The sequence below is a fragment of the Nicotiana attenuata genome, unplaced genomic scaffold, assembly GCF_001879085.1.
Source record: "Nicotiana attenuata strain UT unplaced genomic scaffold, NIATTr2, whole genome shotgun sequence".
NCBI classification, from domain to species: domain Eukaryota; kingdom Viridiplantae; phylum Streptophyta; class Magnoliopsida; order Solanales; family Solanaceae; genus Nicotiana; species Nicotiana attenuata.
This window is the reverse complement of record NW_017670841.1, coordinates 4,982-18,060: the sequence shown is the minus strand read 5'-3', so window position 1 is coordinate 18,060 and position 13,079 is coordinate 4,982. Positions and strand designations below refer to the sequence as shown.

The 13,079-nt window shown below is 39.5% G+C and overlaps 1 protein-coding gene across 1 annotated transcript in view; it reads right to left on the bottom strand.

Moving 5' to 3' along the window:
* Positions 1 to 13,079, bottom strand: part of LOC109243808 (extra-large guanine nucleotide-binding protein 3) — a 37,855-nt gene that overhangs the window by 24,401 nt on the left and 375 nt on the right. Inside the window, exons 2-5 of the mRNA XM_019410803.1 lie at positions 11,631 to 12,786; positions 11,407 to 11,544; positions 1,282 to 1,386; positions 1,021 to 1,200 (exon numbers count right to left, since the gene is read on the bottom strand). Of these exons, the coding sequence (XP_019266348.1) occupies positions 1,021 to 1,200; positions 1,282 to 1,386; positions 11,407 to 11,544; positions 11,631 to 12,575 (1,368 nt within the window). The 5' untranslated portion in view covers positions 12,576 to 12,786. The remainder of the gene's footprint in view (positions 1 to 1,020; positions 1,201 to 1,281; positions 1,387 to 11,406; positions 11,545 to 11,630; positions 12,787 to 13,079) is intronic.

Below are 13,079 nucleotides of genomic sequence, written 5' to 3'. Positions count from 1 at the left end.
CCCCCCCCCCCCAAAAAAAAAAAAATAATGGTTAATCAGATCATTGTAGTAAACAAAATCGAGTGATTGGCCGGATCTAGCATTCTTCTTCAGATAAGAAATTTTAAACCACACCATTTGTATTTATTTCCTTTTCCCCTTTACTAGTAACTACAACAATTAAACCATGCATTGAATAGTTTCTTTCCAGAGGAAAAGGCTCCAATCTCGGGATTTCCAGCCACATTTTTCACAATAAATGAAGGAATTCACCCATTCATTTTGAGCCTTAGTTTCTTGCCACAAGAGTGTTATACTAATCAAGCATTAAATGAAAAAAATTCTGGCGATTTTGAACATATATTAGGGACGGTTCCAGAGATGTATTCAACATTCGAACATCTGGTACTCAATACGCGTTCAGAATAAAACAACAGAATATATTATCAATGCATCATACACCATAGTCTCCAATACCATGGGTGACACTGTATTTTTAATATTTAACAACAGAGAAGACATTGCTAATCCACTGTGCAGTGCTCCACAAAACAAAGTTTCTTCCCTTATTGTGAAGGATTCATGTCCAAGAAAACCGTCATGGAAAATGGGATCTAGCACTCCAATTATAGCATTGTATTGTTGTTCACCATGTTCTAATACAATCAACCAAACACATGACTAAGCAGAAATCTAGCTGATAATCCACATATTACTAAATCCAGATATTACAAATTTTTTTTATCTGGTAAACCCTACCCCTCCCCCAGAAACCCCTTATCCAGGAAACGAGCAATGGTTTTTCCCACTTGAAATACGTGGATGCTAGCAGCTATTTAAAAACAGATTCAAGTCCATAGAACAACTGAATAAATCAACAGGCAACTGAACAAGCTATACTGCAGCTATTTAAAAACAGTTACATTATGCAGAGAGAAGATAAAACCTCTAAGGAAACATGTCATAGAGATCTGACTAGTTCGAAAATTAATCAAGAAAAATGGAACCCCTTTTCCTGAAAAAGTGCTGCAAAGCTAATACCTGTTTGAAAATAGTGCTTGTTCCAGAACCTTCAAGCCCAAGCAAAAGTAGCTTTTGAACCCTTTTCTGCTCTAAGTAATTTGGAACAGTAGTATAATTGCTAGGCTCGTCTCTCTGTCCATAGGGCTGACCATGCGGTACAGGCAATGAAAACAGAGAGCAAACAAACCGCGTTGATGCCTGCATGTCAATATAAATAAAAGATATTAAAGCAAAAACTTTGCCGACTAACATCGTCGAAACTGTACCCTATGTTGCTACCTTTTCCCAGATGTTGCCCCGAATATTGTTTTGTCCTTCTTCCTCGTAACGACCATCATCATATACCCAAAAGTGAGTGTCACGAGGGCATTGCACATTTGCAAACTGAAATGAAACCAATGTCAAGACTCATTGTAAATAAAAGGAGTTCCACTCTATGATTCTAAGAAGATAATCTTATTACAGAAAGGTGAATCCAAGGCCCTTAAGCTGAATGCTATTATAACGTATGTACTAGTTGTCAAGCAAATGATACCATCTCTTCGACTAAATTGATGGTGATATTTCATCTTAACTCTGTAAGAGTTCTTGCCAAAAGATTCTGCTCACTACCTGGACAAACCAACATCTTTTCTGTTCGTTACCTACTGTCAAGCAACCACGATATTACAGATAACTCCTTAAACTAATTCCAAATAGACACATCAACTTCACATACAGATTTTGCTTTTAAGGGTCAATTTCTTGATACTGTTGTCACTGTTTTAAATATGGAAGTAATATTTCTCTTTAGAATCTATCAAAACCTCATTAAGGTATAGACATACACAAGTCGAAGCAAAATAAGTTGTTTCCTTTTCTTCTCTCTTTACCTATATCCTGTTGAAAAAGAACAAGAATATTTGATCTTACTTTTCTTTTTCCAACCGTCAAACATGAGACTTCTAAAACTTCTGTTTACCTTGTGATTCTTATGGAACTAGGCGATCACATGGTAAAGGATTTAGATGTTCATGGGATGAAACTTCTCAAACTTCTGTTGCCCCTGTGATTCTGATGATTTCAAGAAGAAGAATAGAGCTTCTTGTATTTCTGTATATTATTCACATCAAGAGTACTGATACTTATACAATGAATCCTATGGCTAAACTAGGAAAAGAAATCAGTAATTGCTACAATTAAGCTACAGAATAAAATCAGCCTATACTTAGGCTAGAGAATAAAATCTAATCTAATTAAATCTTCCTACTAATTACACTAATCAACACTCCCCCTCAAGTTGGTGCAAAGATGTCGCACATGCCCAACTTGCAAACCAAAGTGTGAAAAGTCTTTTTGCTGAGACCTTTTGTGAGCACATCCGCTAGCTACTTTTCTGAAGATACATGAAGCAAACTCAAGGTACCACCAACAATCTTTTCTTTGATGAAATGTCGATCAATTTCAACATGTTTTGTTCTATCATGTTGAACAGGATTATGAGCTATACTAATTGCAGCCTTGTTCTCGCAATATAACAAAAGCTTCCCTGTCTCAGACAATCTCCATTCATCCATTAACTTTTGTAGCCAAATCAGTTCACAAACACCCTCGGCCATAGCTCTATATTCTGCTTCTGCACTGGATCTAGCAACAACATTTTGTTTCTTGCTTCTCCAACTAACTACATTCCCTCCCACGAGTGTACAATAACCAGACGTAGATCTTCTGTCATCTAGAGATCCAGTCCAATCCACATCAGTAAAGGCTTCTATCTGGAGGTGACCATATTTGGAGAAAAGTAGACCCTTTCCTAGTGCAGACTTCAGATACCGCAAAATGTGAAAGACAGCTTGCATATGAGGATCTCGTGGATCGTGCATGAACTGACTCACCAAGCTAACTGAATATGCTATATTTGGCCTAGTGTGAGAGAGATAAATAAGTTTTCCAACCAACCTCTGATATCTCTCCTTATCAATTGACTTTCCAACCCCAGTTTGTAACTTGTGATTACTTTCAATGGGAGATTCTGCTGGTTTGCAACCTGTCATACCAGTTTCTTTCAAGAGATCTAGGATATATTTCCTTTGAGAAATAAAGATTCCTCTTTTTGATCGAGCAACCTCAATTCCCAATAAGTATTGCAACTTCCCTAGATCTTTGATCTCGAATTCCTGGGCTAACAGCTTCTTCAATCGGGCCATCTTTTCATTGTCATTCCCTGTCATTATTATGTCATCAACATAAACTATGAGAAGAGTGAGTTTACCCTTTTGGTGTTTCATGAAGAGGGTATGATCGGCATTACTTTGCTGGTAACCGAACCAAGCTCTTGGAGATTGCTTCAGTCCGTACAAGGCTTTCTTCAATCTGCACGCTTTTCCTTGACTTTGTTCAGTATCAAATCCAGGAGGAATCTCCATATACACCTCATTCTTCTAAGTCGCCATGAAGAAATGCATTCTTCACATCAAACTGTTGTAAGTCCCAATCAAGATTAACTGCACAACACAAAAGTACTCTAATAGTGTTCATTTTTGCAACAGGGGCAAATGTCTCCTGATAATCTACTCCATAAGTTTGAGGGAAACCCTTAGCCACCAGTCTTGCTCTGAACCTTTCAATCGAACCATCAGCGTTGTGCTTCACAGTAAAAACCCATTTGCAGCCAACCATTCTTATTTAGTGGTGAAGTGACAAGATCCCAAGTCTCATTCTTTGACAAGGCCTTCATTTCTTCAATCATAGCTTGCTTCCATTTAGAATCTGCAAAAGCTTCTCTCCAATTCTGGGGAATAGGCACAGAAGAAATAGACAAGGCAAAAGCTCTATAGGAAGGAGATAAGGAATTATAGGAGACAAAGTTAGATAAAGGATGTTTGGTGCAAGATCTGACTCCTTTTCTGTGAGCAATAGGTACATCTAACTCACTTGGAAATGTAGATAACTCACCAGTAAAAGAGGTTTCAACAGCAGAAGAGGGTTAAGCTTCAGTAGATTGCACGATGACTTCTTCAGCTCTCTTTTTTCTTGAGTAAGTCATCAAATCAAGTTTATCCGAACGCCCAATAGTCTCCCCTTGAATTCTTTCTTCAATTTCACATTCACCCGTCTTAGTGGCTTCAATAGTGGGAATCATTTCAACAGTGGGAATCATCTCTTCATTCTTATAGCTCTCCCCCTGAAGAGGTGATGGTGTTTTATTGTAATAGGGCTTAGATTCTCGAAAGGTAACATCCATGCTGACGAAGGATCTCCTAGAAGGAGGATGATAGCATTTATACCCTTTCTGTGTTGGAGAATACCCAATAAAGACATATTTGATAGCTCTAGGATCAAGTTTTCCCGAACTCATAGTGTGAACAAAGCAAACACAGCCAAACACCTTCGGAAGAACAATATAATCATTCTTACTCTTCAAAGCTTCCAAAGGACTCTGAAAATTGAGGTTTTTAAGTGGCATTCTATTGATAAGGTAGGCAGCTACTAAAATGGCATCCCCCGGTAAGGTTTTGGTAAATTCATAGTAAACATTAGAGATCGTGCCACTTCTAGCAAATGCTTGTTTTTTCTTTCAGCGACCCCATTTTGTGCACTAGTATAAGGACAACTAGTTTGATGGATTATCCCAAAAGATCCAAATACGCACCAAAATCTTTACCCGTATATTCTGTGCCATAGTCAGTTCGCAAGATTTTTATCTTAACCTCAAATTGGGCACAAATCATCTTATGAAACGACTGAAAACAGGAGAAGACTTCATTTTTTGCCTTTAACAAATATACCCAAGTCATCCTAGTACAACAATAAATAAAAGTAACAAACCATCGACTAACAGACAAGGAAACTGTTTGAGTGGGACCCCATACATCAGAGTGAATAGTCGAAAAAGGGATAGTACTTTTATTGTCACTTAAAGGATAAGAGTTTCTAGTGTGCTTGGCATATTCATAAGCATCACAAGACAAAGATTTAAACTCAGTTCTAGAAAACAAACTAGGATATAATTTCTTTAGAACAAAAAAGGATGGGTGCCCCAACCGTCTATGCCATTGTATTATTTCTTGGCTGACGTTCTTATTTCCTCCAAAAAAGGCTTGACCAAAGGCTCGAGTTCCATCAATCCAGTATAAGTCATCATGCAATCTACCACTGCCAATCCTCTTCCTTGTTTGAAGATCCTGAAACACACAATAATCAGGAAAGAACTTGACACTACATTTTAGTTGTTTGGTGATGGCGTTAACAGATAACAAGTTAACGGGAAACTCAGGTACATGAAGAACGGATGACAATGTAATATCAGGTGTACAGATAACAGAACATGTTCCAGAAACAGGAGTTAGAGAGCCATTGGCTATTGTGACACAGGAACTAGGAGAGTAGTTTTGAAAGCCTTTAGAGGAGCCTGTCATGTGTCTATTCGCACCAGAATCAATAATCCAAGAATTACGATGGGCATTAAAGGCAATACGTGACTGCACATAATTGGAAGTCCCAACATTAGAAGTGTCAAGTTTGTTCAGGAGACGGCGAAGGTGCTGAACTTCCTCCGAAGACAGAGTTTCTCCTGAAGCATTTGCACCGAATGTTTCCACATTTTCTGCAATATTAGCTTGACCCCTTGATAGACCGACACACTTGCCTCCACGACCTCTAGTTGGTCTACCATATAGTTTCCAGCATGTCTCTTTTGTATGTCGTGACTTTCCACAATAGTCACAGTGCAAGTGATCTTTATCAGAAGTGAACGCCTTTGTTTGCTCATGAGACACAGTTAACCCAGACTTCTCGGTTGGTGTGGAATAAAGCATGACTCCTCGTCGGCTCTCTTCCTGTTGAACATAAGAGTATGCATCCTCAAGAGAAGGAAAAGGACCTTTACCAAGAACTTGAACCCTGATCTGATCGTACTCTGGGTTCAAACCAGCCAAAAAATCATATATCCTTTCCTTTTCAACCAATTTGTGAAAGAGAACTGCATCATCGGTACACTTCGCTTGGAGATCCTGACAGTAGTCAATTTCCTGCCATAACCCAGTTAACTCGGAATAGTAGTCAGTGATAGTCAACTCACCTTGCTTAGTGGCATGAATCTTATTTCGAATTTCAAAGACCTGAGCGTCATTTCCCTTACGAGAGTAAGTGCGCTTAGTGGAATTCCAGATCTTTTCAGCAGTATCAAGCAATAAATATTGTTTAGAAATTCGAGGGTACATAGTATTCAAAAGCCATGTTATAACTAGGGAATTATCTGAATCCCACTGACTATAGCTAGCATCAGTCACAACAGGTGCTTTCTTTTCTCCCATAATATAACTAAGCAACTTTCTGGACTTAATAAAAAGCAAACAAGATCTTGACCAAGCAAGATATGTACCAGCCCCATCCAATTTAACTGCGCTAACTTGTGAAACAGAATTAACCATTTGTGAAAGAGAATTATCTGTTGATTTGGTGTCCCCCATTATTTCTTAATTAGTAGTCCACAAGCTAAACTTGAACTCCAAGAGGAAATAAAAAAGGCAGCAGCAACCTTTACTGGAAAAAGAAGGAACTGAGAGGCAGAAACCCTACCTCCGGTGATAGAAAAAAAAATTGCAACTGGGGTAGGGTGGGACTGTGCTGGCGACCTGAAGGAAGCAAAAAAATTCCAGAAAAAATCGCTGAAAAGCTGTCTACTCGCCGGCGCGTGGGATTCACGCGCGCCGGAGTTGGAACCGTTGGTGGTGCGTGGAGGCGCGTGGAGAGGTATTTCTCGGAGCTGCTTACTGGGTTTGGTCGCCGTCGCCTGAGGAAGCTTGTGGTGGTGTTAGTTTTTCCACACTACTGGTATATAATAGCTTCAATGCGGACAGCCACCGTGAGGGAGGAAAAACTCGACCTCTTTCAAAGAACTGGAACCCTATAGTGCTACTGAGGGAGGAAACTCACCTCAAAATGGCAGCAGAGGCTCTGATACAATGATGATTTCAAGAAGAAGAATAGAGCTTCTTGTATTTCTGTATATTATTCACATCAAGAGTACTGATACTTATACAATGAATCATATGGCTAAACTAGGAAAAGAAATCAGTAATTGCTACAATTAAGCTACAAAATAAAATCAACCTATAATTAGGCTAGAGAATAAAATCTAATCTAATCAAATCTTCCAACTAATTACACTAATCAACAGATTCTTATCAAATTAGCGATCATGGGGTAAAGGCTTTGGTATCTGTGGGATTTGTTAAGGACTTCTTTCTTTTTCATGACAAGAAAATACCCTTGAAACTTTAGCCCTTTAGCAGGATCTGGTGTTATATGGTCAGTTGATCTGAGTTAGATGTAACGACCCGGCCGGTCGTTTTTGGAATTTACGCCTCGATCCCCTATTAACTGCTTTCCCCAAGTTTATTTCTGCTATTTTGATTTGCCTCCCCAAGTTTATTTCTGCTATTTTGATTTGCCGGGATGTTCGGTTTTGAGTTTCGGAGAGTTTTGGGACACTTAGTCCCTAAATGAGAGCTTAAGTGTTGGAAAATTGACCGTAGTCGGAACAGTGTGAAGACGGCCTCAGAACGGAAATCCGATGGTTCCGTTAGCTCTGTTGGGTGATTTTGGAATTAGGAGCGTGATCGGAGTGTGTTTTGGAGGTCCGTAGCTAATTTAGGTTGGAAATGCCGAAAGTTGAATTTTGGAAGTTTCCGGTTCGATAGTGAGATTTTGATCCGAGGGTCGGAATGGAATTCCGAGAGTTGCAGTAGTTCCGTTATGTTATTTGGGATGTGTGTGAAAAATTTCAGGTTATTCGGAGATGGTTTGGTTAGGTTTTTGATCGGAAGCGTATTTTTGGGAAAATTGGAGTTCTTAGGCTTAAATCCTTGATTAATTCGAGGTTCCGATGTTGTTTTAGGTGTTTTAAGAATTGGTACAAGTTTGAATAAGGTATTAGGTGATGTTGGTACTTTTGGGTGAGGTCCCGGGGGATTTCGGATGGTTGATGAGAAGGTTGAGGAAGTGTTGCAGCTGTTGTAGCATTGCTGCTTCTGGTATTTTCGCATCTGCGGTTTGGGGACCGCAGATGCGGCGCCGCAAAAGCGGCTTTGGGTCAAGTCTTCAGAAACCGCAGATGCGGTTAAGAGCTCGCAGAAGCGGAACCGCCCCTGCGGTTAGGGGTCCGCAGATGCGAAAGCTGGCATTTTAATGAGAGTCGCAAATGCGACGTTGTGTCCGCAGAAGCGGGACCGCAGATGCGGTCCCTGAGTCGCAAATGCGGAAATCGCTGGGCAGAACATATAAATAGTTGCCTTTGCGAAAATTGGCTATTCTTCCACCATTTTCATCCGGGTTTGAAGCTTTTGAGAGGGATTTTCGAGGAAAACAAAGGGAAATCACTTGGAGGTAACGTCCTTGTCTTCATAACTCGTTTTTATGTGATTAAAGACCTAATTAATGGTGAGAAATTTGGGTAACATGGATAATTAGGGCTTGAGTTTAAGAGACCTTTAATTGAGGAATTGAAGGGTCATTTGGACTCCGATTTCAGTGTTCTTGTTATGTATAGACTCGTGAGAGTGCGAGGTTTCTGAAAATATAAATTTCACCCGATTCCGAGACGTGGACCCGAGGGGCGTTTTGGTCATTTTACATAATTTCACGTATTAGCTTAAGAGTTTAATTGTAGAATCAGTACTTGAAGTGTTATTTACAATATGCAATTAAATTTAAATAGATTTGGGCCATTTGGAGTCGGATACTCGTGGCAAAGGCGTGGTTTCGAGTTGATTTGGGCTTTAATCGAGATAAGTGGCTTGTCTAACCTTGTGTGGGGGACCTTTCCCCTTAGGATCGTTATTGTGGTAATTGAAATGCCTCGTATGTGAGGTGACGAGCGCGTACTTGAGCTAATTGTTGAAAAATCCGATTTTCTTTAAGTATTTCAATTGAGTTCCTCTCTCCTGCTTCATTTATTTGTGTATTTAGCCTGTTGTTAGTTTAGAGAAGTATGTTTAGTAGACTTAATTGCCTTTTGCTAAATTTGCCTTAATTGCAATACGTGAAGCATGTTAGGCTAGACTTATCTGTTTACTTGATACGAAATCTAGCTTTGTTGAATATTCTTGTGTTGTTGTACTGTGCTTTACTTTGGGTCTACGGGACGGTATCCTGGGAGCTCCCCTGTATGTTTACTTTGGGACTACGGAATTGCATTCCGGGAGATCCCCTGCACATTTATGAGTTGGACTACGGGACTGCACCCGGGAGATTCCACTGGTTATGATATTTATATTTGGGGGCTACAGGACGGTATCCTGGGAGATCCCCGGTTCTTATTTTGGAACTGCGCTGAATTCTCTTACTGTGTTTTTACTTGCCCTTATAGTAGTTGCTGCTGCCTTCATATTTGTATTACTCATTACATTGTTTAATTCATTCTGTTAAACCCTGTATCTTATTTAACCTCAGTAGGGCCCTGACCTTCCTCGTCACTACCCAACCGAGGTTAGGCTTGGCACTTACTGAGTACCGTTGTGGTGTACTCATGCCTCTTCTGCGCATGTTTTTCATGTGCAGATCCAGGTACTTCTTCTCAGGCCTACCATCATTGAGGGAGGCGACTACTTAGAGACTTCGAGGTTCTTCTGCCGCGTCCGCAGACCGAGGAGTCCCTTTCCATTCCTGCTTTCTAGTATTTAGCCCTTCTGTACTTTCTGTTCTTATTAGACAAATTATGGAGTTAGAGCTATGTAGTATTTCTTTTTCCTTAGCTTGTGATTCGTGGGTTTCCGGGTCTTGGATTTGGATATTGGCTTGAGATATATATATGGTGTATGCCGAGCGGCACATTTGAACACTATTATTGCTTTATTTTCTGTTTTTAAATTGTTTTATTTCCGCAAGTTGGTTATATTCCGCAAATTCAGGCTTACCTAGTCGTAGAGACCAGGTGCCGTCACGACAGTTCACGGAGGGCGAACTGGGGTCGTGACAAGTATGGATTAGGCTTTTAAGAACATAGAAGATTATGGCTAGATTGAGGGCAACAATTTTTGCTGATGCCTATTTTCATTCAAGTTTCCCTATGTAAAAGAAGAAAAGAGGCTGTCACAGAGCGGAAATTGGTGGTTACACCTTTTCCTTCTCAATAGGTGGCTGTTTCAAACAGGCTGCGAATAATGGTACTTCGGTTAATCAATTGGCTTTTTACAGGTGTGGTGCGTGGAGCTGTTCTGTGAATTAGCAACTACTGTGGAGATATTTTCGTTAGATTCTGGATCATTAAGTTATTTAAGAGAGAGGGAGGCTTTGGTTTACCACAATGGCAAAACTCATAAATACTTTAAATCTTCTCTTCAGATACTTCAGACTTTTCCTTAGATGCTGGATTATTTTGAACCAAGCCTTACTGTAATTTCTGAACCACCTAAGTTCTCTATGCAATAACGAAAAACCGAGATGAGATTGTGTTGCCGTGATTGACAAGGAAAATTCATTTTGGAAATTTCCAGACTTTCAACATGATTCACCGGAATATTTGAGATTCTATTATTTTAGTGAAAAAAGAAGTTCAAGGGAATAATAGAAGTGCTTGAAAAAAGGATAAAGGCAAATGCATTTTGTTTCCTTTTGTGAGAAGGTACATGAAAATCTGTATAGATCCAGATTTGTAGAATTACAATCAGTCAAATAACTACCTCGGATAGTTAAAAGCAAAATACAAGCTTGAAGCTTTCTAAGTTAATTAATGCATTGGCTCTAGAAAACGACAACAGTTATAATCTACTAATGTGAGGCAAAAGTCTTTCTTTTCACAATCATCTAAGCTGAAAGACAAGACACTCAGAGCTATAAATGATTTATTGGACGTACATTATTTACTTCCTATATAAGTGCAGAGCAGAAAGAAATGATTGTAGCAACAATAGATTGAGAAAAATATATACATTGAATAAACGAAAGCTGCAAAATTTAAGGCATCTCCATGTGCGACAAATTTAAGAGAAGAATAGGCAGGTATGACTCACCACTGTCAACTAGGAAACCTCATTTCATGAACAAATGAACAGTAAAGAATCTAAGACCTATAAATGATTACATGGACAGACGTTATTAATATCTACCATCAGTCAAATTCCCTAATAGTTAGACAGATTAAGAGGACGGGACAAAACACATAATTGGAGCATAAATATGGAAGTAAAAATTAATCCAGCCTCAATGCTGGGTGGAATAATGCCATAAAAGTTATGGAAACTCAATATTACACCAAAGAATGGGACGTATCCTTCACCACATTCAAACATACAAGCTGTCATGACCACATAAAGACAGGCTAGTGATAGGAAATGTGGATAACAACGGATCTAGAGTTTAATCTATTGCCTTACATATTTGTTCTGACATATGCGCTACTTAGTTGGGAAAAAAAAAACAAACCTTGAGCACTCTGAGTTCACGTTTTGTAATCTCTCGGCCATTAATGTAAACCTGAGTATTTCCACTGCTGGCATGAGCACTAAGTTTTCCCGTAAAATTCAGGTTTGAACTAACAACTCTGTCTGGTTTTTCTCCTTCCTGTTCAATTAGGTCAAAAACTATATTAGGATTCTTCCTTCCGACATAAGGAATAAATAAAAAAGAATGTGGATTGTTTGTTTTACCTTTCCCCATAGTCCAGATTCCTTATCATACCAATACCTCCCAGGCTTCAACTTGTGAGGAGGTAAAGGGCAGCCAAAGAGTTCTGCCATCTCATCTGGATTCAAAGGAAATCCGTTGACAATCAGCTGCTCAGGTCGGAGCTGATTAGCAGCACATTCTTTTTCTGCTTTCATTATCTGCTTGACTTCCAAAGGACTAAGCAAACGTGACAATACTCTAGAATGTTTACCAAGTTTGGACCTCTTCGACTCGTCAATTGGCTGGCCAATGCAACTTACACATTTCCGCCCTTCAGGCATTGAACCCATTGCTCTGAGCACACAATTGCTACAATACTTTGCATCACAAACGAAGCACGACTCTTTACTCTCCCACTTCCCTTTTCCACACCTATAACAGACTCTTGACTTCTTTTTCTTCTTTGAAACTCCAACATATTCTGGAAAGACTTGGTTCTCAATTTCCACCACTTTTCTTTCAGATCTATCGACTGTATTGAAGGTGACTACTGGGGCTCTTCTCCCTGACTGCCTTGCAGCATTCCCCTGGTGATTCAGCACTGAACCCGGGGATGCCGAGGGGGAACCTGAAGAAGAATCAGGGTCCTGCAAGACAGACACCTGGGATTCGGAACTATTCGATAACCTAGGACTCTGACTAGGGGGACTTGTTACACCAGCAATACGGGATACTGGCAAAGGAATAGGTTCTATAACGGGAGCAACATCACGATTCACTGATCTTCTTCTTGATTCTGAAAGAGGTGATGCTGTCGGAATTGCACCAGAATTGACATCAAGGGGCTCTACTTTAGGAACCTCATATGACAATAGAGGACCAGTATACTCACTTGCTATTGAGTATTCCATATTAGCCCCATCAACTCCTGGTGGAAGCATTCTTCTCACCATCTCCCTCCAATCCTCTCCCTCATTTTTCTCCATTTCTCTCACCCACCAAAAGATTCAATCTTTTTCCTGCTTTACACTCAATTGCTTATCACTACTTACAATTTCTTGATACTAACATTCATCTGGTAAACAAAAACCTCTTAACTCAAACCAAGATTTGCCGCAAAAGGCCCTTCTCAGAAAAGTCACAAAAGCCCTCAATTTGGAAAGATTCAATTGCTCCTGCTGATCAAAGCTTTGACATCTGAAAATTCATCAGCCCAAAGCACAAAGTTTTCAACCCAAACAAATCCAAAAAGCTGACAAATACATATTAGAGAGAGAGAGAGAGAGAGGGAGGGAGAAAATAAAACAAAGTTGGCAGCTTGAAATAAGAATCAACAGTTTTGAAGGTTGAAGTGTTCAAAAGTTTCAGAGTCAAAACTAAACAAAGCTAATCCTAAGTTCCCAGCTTGCTTTGACACAGTTTCAACTTTCAACCAGAACACATGTATACACACACAGAGATAAATTAATGTTTTTTTTTAAAAAAAAAAA